Source organism: Drosophila gunungcola, unplaced genomic scaffold (assembly GCF_025200985.1).
Source record: "Drosophila gunungcola strain Sukarami unplaced genomic scaffold, Dgunungcola_SK_2 000001F, whole genome shotgun sequence".
Classification (NCBI taxonomy): domain Eukaryota; kingdom Metazoa; phylum Arthropoda; class Insecta; order Diptera; family Drosophilidae; genus Drosophila; species Drosophila gunungcola.
In genome coordinates, this window is record NW_026453197.1 from 551,134 (window position 1) to 556,599 (window position 5,466).

At 50.4% G+C, this 5,466-nt stretch overlaps 1 protein-coding gene across 1 annotated transcript; it reads right to left on the reverse strand.

The window, feature by feature from the left end:
- Window positions 1–122: 122 nt before the first annotated feature.
- LOC128263120 (protein brunelleschi) lies at window positions 123–5,165 on the reverse strand. The gene is made up of 10 exons (XM_052997843.1): window positions 4,594–5,165; window positions 3,767–4,531; window positions 2,848–3,710; window positions 2,540–2,783; window positions 1,928–2,484; window positions 1,384–1,868; window positions 1,126–1,319; window positions 872–1,063; window positions 601–808; window positions 123–530 (listed from the first exon to the last, which is right to left on the reverse strand). The coding sequence occupies exons 1-10, from the start codon at window positions 4,790–4,792 to the stop codon at window positions 260–262; spliced, it is 3,978 nt and encodes a 1,325-aa protein (XP_052853803.1). The 5' UTR covers window positions 4,793–5,165; the 3' UTR covers window positions 123–259.
- Window positions 5,166–5,466: the final 301 nt, after the last annotated feature.

Below are 5,466 nucleotides of genomic sequence, written 5' to 3' on the forward strand. Positions count from 1 at the left end.
ACTATAGGTTCTATTAGATTTATGTTATGGCCATTTTCTCTATCAAGCTTAGGGTACAGTACATGTTTTGTGTTTGAGCTTAGTTATATACAGTGTTATGCGTTATATATTGTATCTAGTAAGAATTCTTTACAAACAATTGCTTTTCGTGTTTCCGGGTATAACAGATCGGGAATCAAACTTACTGGAGCGGGGAAGTGGGTATACACAATACATACACAAACATAATAACGAAATTAAACTAGCGACAGTTAACATTTCACTGCTCCACGACGGTAACCTCGATCGGTGGAATGAACTTCCACACGTGCGCCTGCTGCTCATCGTAGCTGGAGGAGAACATGACCGACTGGCCGGCGTTCTCGGTTTCTACCGGACAGGAACGGCTTAGCAGTGACGCCGGCTGCTCCGACTGCTTCTGCGGAGTGCTGGTGCACTCGATGCTGGCCTTAAAGCGTCCGGGCGTAAAGAATATCACAGAGCAAGTGTGCTGTTTCTGCTCCTGCTTCTTCAGTAGGGGAATTGCAATTCTACGGGGTTTAAAAAAAAATAATGAATAAAGCTATCAAAGATATGGTTGCTTTGCGGTTTATCCCTCACCTATTTGGTCCTGAAATGGCCACGCGTGTCTCCAAATTGTAATTCTCCATTCCGTTCAGGTAATCCTGATAGAACTTGATGCTCAGCACCAAGTTCCTGAGAGGCTGAAGAGATGTGTTTGCCAGCTGGATGCTAAGCAGTGAACTCTGGCCAACAGTGCACACAATCTCGCTGTGCGGCTGCACAGGTGTTTCCTGGAGGCTGATTGCTAAGAGTAGAGAAACATAGTAAGTATAAACAAAACCGGTATAAAAAATTCCAAACAACTTACCCCACTCCAAAGGCGACACAGCCGTCAAATCCACCATAGACTGGGAGAGAACAATCCCTCGCAGGGAGGCGATTCCCTGAATGTCCGTCCCCGTCAACAGCCAGTTGATTTTCACCCGTTCAGCTATGTGAATTGAACAGAGCTTGCTCAGAGCATCATTAAACGACAGCAGTTGCGTCCGAAAGCAGAGCTCTAATAGGCAGGGGAAATCATTATTATATAATAAAATTATTTTGAATAAGAATTAGGCCCACCCCTTTCCAGATTTTCAGCCACTTCGGCTGCCCGCGCGGCCACCACTTGCTCCAGGGAGCAACGATCCACGGGTATGGGCACTCGGCAGCTCTCTTCGGCCTCGATGAGTATATTCTTGGTGTCCGTGTAGTTGAGCGACATCTCTTGAGCGGTTAGGTTGGAAATGTCAAGTACCAGGTAAAATTGTGAGGGTCTGCAAAATTTGACGAATATAATTAGATGTAATGGCTTTTAAAGTTAATACAATTTTCACTTACACCTCAGCGGGAAGGACATCCCAGCTTGTTATCTGCGCGCTGGGCAAAAGTTCTAGGTTAAAAGACACCGCACACTGGCGACAGTAGCCCGCCGTTAGAGCGTCTCCGCCGGAGTACTTCAATCGCACTTGTGCCTCAATGTGCTGCGAATATTGGGAGCCCAGACTGGAGGGTCCTGCTCCTCTTCCGCCGCCAGGCTGAAGACTCAAAGCAGCCAGCGACGACTGACCGCCTGAGAAGGTGGAACGAAAACTGGAGTTTTGCGGCTCGTGCCGACGATGTTGCGGCGAACTGACTCTCGAGGGCAAGCTGGCATGCCCAGAGGTGGAAACGTTGGAGTAGTGCGTGAGGGACGCCGCACCGTAATCCCCGGCAGCAGCGCTTGAATGAACTGAAGCGGGTGGCTGGGGGCAAACGAAGTCCGCTTCGGCATAAACATCTACGATAATTTCAATCGAGCTCTGGGGAGGCACCGGTAGCTTGGCCTGCAAAATAAATTGCATACCGATTAGCTATAAACTATTTTATGGCGCTCAAATCTCACCTTCAATGCCTCTTCATCTACCCGGAAGATCTTTTTCTGCAGCTCCTGTTCAACATTTGAGTTGATGTTGACCTCCAGGTGCTCCAGTGGTAGCGTTGTGCTCTCATTTGTGATTGTTATCGTGCAGCTGGAGGATTCCCCATTGTACAGGGTCAAGCTGGCGGAGGTCACCACAATATCCGCACTATTCATGTTGCTAAATGTCGCTGTCTGGGGCAGGGAAGTTTTAACGGATATCCTAGGAAGGGCGGGTATCACATCCACCAGGTAGTTGGGTGGAAAGCTGCGCCCACGCATGTGCTTCAGCCGGCAGTTGGACTTTACGCCGAGCGTGTGTGTGCTGTAGCCCTGCAGATCCAACTGCCCCGGCTCAATGGGCGTTCCATGGAGCGCGACATAAGTGGGAACATGTGGCTGGAGAACAATGGTCTGAGGCAGCGACTCAAAGACTACACCATTCGACAGCAATCTCATGTCCGTAACGGCCAGCTCAAAGGGCAGAGGATTGCGCAGGCGCACAGTGACCTCGCTGAGATCGTTTTGCACCCACTGGAAAGCTGAACAAGTGAGGAACTTAGTAAGGTATATTCTTTATATACTATAACACCTCACCTATTTTGTTTTTGTCCTTTTTCTTGTCCCTTCTGTCAACCGAATTAAAGTGTATGGGGGTAAACAGAAAGGGCCCACTGTCCGCCTTGGCCACCTTTATTCTCTGCGGTCGCAGGTGGGCGGGCAAATCTTTGACCTGTAGATCGAGGCAGTAGGGTAGGTCCGTGAGATTGGCGGGCGGTATCACAGTGCCATTCTCCAGCACTAAAGGAACGGGTGATCCCTCACACTGGGCGCTTAAATTCTGCAAGAATTCATTATTAACAACAGGGTTTTATTAATTTATACTTTTGGTTTGCATAAGTTACCTGCAGTTGCACAGCCATTTCACTTTGTTCCGTGGGCGACATGTTATCCCACTGTGTCTGCAGCAGGAAGGTCATGTGGCGTGTGGCCAGAGCAGAGTGTCCCAGTCTTCGGGCAGCCGTTATGAGACTCTGTACCAGATCGATCTGCAGCGCCGGCCAGCCAGCAGCATTTTCCAGCACCTCCAGTGGATCTAAGCACAGCAGATAGCCCGTAAAGCTGCCCAACATGAGACGATAGCTCTGATTCCAGTCCGGCGCCTGGCTGCCCTGTTGTACATGCTTCAGTGCAGCCAGACGCTGGAAAAACGCCGCCTTCCTTTGGTAACCGATCTGTTGGTACAGCTCCGTAATGATCTCGAATCTCTTCACTCGCTCCGCTTCGCTCATGCTCAGGTTAATGTACAGGATATTCTGAAGAAACATGGCCACGTCCAGAGGACGATTCTGCTCGATGCAAATCCGTGAGGCCTTCAGAGCCGCCTCCGTTTCAATGGTCGCTGCATGCCTGTATTTGCTGTAGTTAATGATGGCCTTGCGATAGTAGTTGGTGATCTCCTCCGCCTTGAGTATATTGCCCGGCAGTTCGCCGTTTCTCTGGTGCCCCGGAATCGGTGCCGCCGATATCGTCGAAGTGGAAGAGGACGAGGTGGTTGGCGTGTCCGAGGCGGACGAATTGGTGGCCGTGGTCACCAGGGAAGACACCGATGAGCAGGAAGATGAGTTCGAGGTTACGCGCTGCTGCTGATGCTGCTGACTTTGTTGGGTGCCATCCACGTTGTTTGTGGTGGCTTCGCTGGCGCTGATTTTCTTGGTGGCATCACTAGCCCGCCACTTTTCAGGGGTGTTTTTCAAAGGTGATGTGCCTGGACAGTAATTAAGATTTACTAAAGGCAGTTCAAATCATATTTTCGCTACTCACCCGCCTCCTGGAGCGAAGAGTTCCTGTGAAGCGTCTCTATCTCTCGCATTTGGGGATACAAGAGCATCGCAGAGGCGGCACACAGACCCTCTTCGGTGGCTCCAACCCACAGCGAATCGCCCACTGACCTCAAGGTCTCATTGGCATTGTGGTACAAACTTAGGGCGTCTTCCACGAGACCGGCTTGTAGCGATAGATCCGCCAGGTTCTTCATCACACGACCCACGCATCGCTTCCTATTGTTTCTCGACTCCATGTCCAGGCCCACAAAGTCGCGTTTCTCGAAGGGAGCCTGCAGCAGGCTCAGCTTGTCCGCCTTCTCGCGGGATCGCTCCAAGCGTCGCGATTCCAGGACCCAAAACAAAGCGCTGGCAAAGTCCCCAATTCGAGATTCCAGATCCGCGCACGAATCCTGTTCGCGGTAGAAGAATGCCTGTGCCTTGAAGTTTGAGGGCGTGGTGAACTCATCTTGGAGGCGTCGACCTCCGGCTGGTGGTGACGCCAGCACCTCGCCGATGGTTTCCAGCGGCGTTTCATCGGGTCCAAAGAAAATGGCACGGGATTCATACAGTGTAGAGCCGTAGCGAACTTTCAGGGACTCGTGTTGGCGGCACAGCTCATTGAGTTCGGTTTGGTTTTCGAATTTGCCGATGGTAACGAGTCCCAGCAGTCGGCGATGGGTCTGGAAGTCACCCCAGTCGTTGTGCTCCACGGGATGATCGTGAACGAAGCGAATCCAAATAGTGCGGGGATTGCCAGAGGAATCTGTGGTGGAAGCACAAGGAAGCTAACAATAGTTTATAGTGGATTCAAGTAGGAGCACCCACCATTCACCCGGATGTGGCTGACACGTCGCACTTTCTCGAACGCCCGCTGGAGGATGCGGGCACGCGATGGTCCCACGCCGCGGAGCAGCACCAGCAGACAGCTGTGATGGAGGGCGCTCTGCTCGTAATCCGGCCGGGACATCGACGGCTCCACGACACCACCACCGTGCGACAGCATCAGGCCAACGGCCGCACGCATTTACACCGCGCCGCGGCTCCCAAGTCCTGAATCGCAATCCCACTTCCAGTTTCCTTTGCATCTGCCGAGTGCCTCAGTGGTTTTCCATTTCGATGCCAAGTGGTTGAGCTCTCGTTTGGATTCGATTTCTTCAGAGGAACAACCACCTCCTCCACCCCCTTTTTTGTCACGAAGTGTAGCCTGCTTTCACCTCGCTTTTCGCCTGGTTTTCTGGGCCGTTTCCTAGTCCACGTGACACTTCCAGAAGGGGACTGGTGCTGGGCACTCTGGGGATCGCGAAAATCCCTGCAAATCGTTATGCAAATAGCGTTTTGAGCGAAGAAAACTGCTTTTGGCAAAGAAATTGTCCAATCAGTGCCCGTGTCGACTAGTCGCTGTGAATGGCTAATCGCACAGATTGTCGGTCGGCAAGGTCACACTAAGCGACGGAAATAGTGTTGTTAAGCGAAAGATGTTTTTGAGAGTTAAAAATTACATATATCAATATAATTCTTTTTTGATAAAACTGTTAGGTTCACTATCCTAAATTATTTAAATTTTAAAATTTATTTGTTTGTTGTAATAACAAATTTAAGCATTTCATTTTTTTATATTTTCGTTTGCTGTTTGCCAAACAATTCGTATTGGCGAAAACATCGAAAGAATCGAATGAACTTAGATTTGTTGTCCCATCT

What these genes read in the sequence shown, in the direction of transcription:
- LOC128263120 (XM_052997843.1), bottom strand. Translation starts at nt 4,792, where the DNA reads ATGCGTGCGGCCGTTGGCCTGATGCTGTCGCACGGTGGTGGTGTCGTG. An exon ending in GGCTGAAAATCTGGAAAGGG is followed by an intron (nt 1,064 to 1,125) that starts GTGGGCCTAATT and finishes CCTGCCTATTAG; the next exon opens with AGCTCTGCTTTCGGACGCAA. An exon ending in GCCATTTCAGGACCAAATAG is followed by an intron (nt 531 to 600) that starts GTGAGGGATAAA and finishes TAAACCCCGTAG; the next exon opens with AATTGCAATTCCCCTACTGA.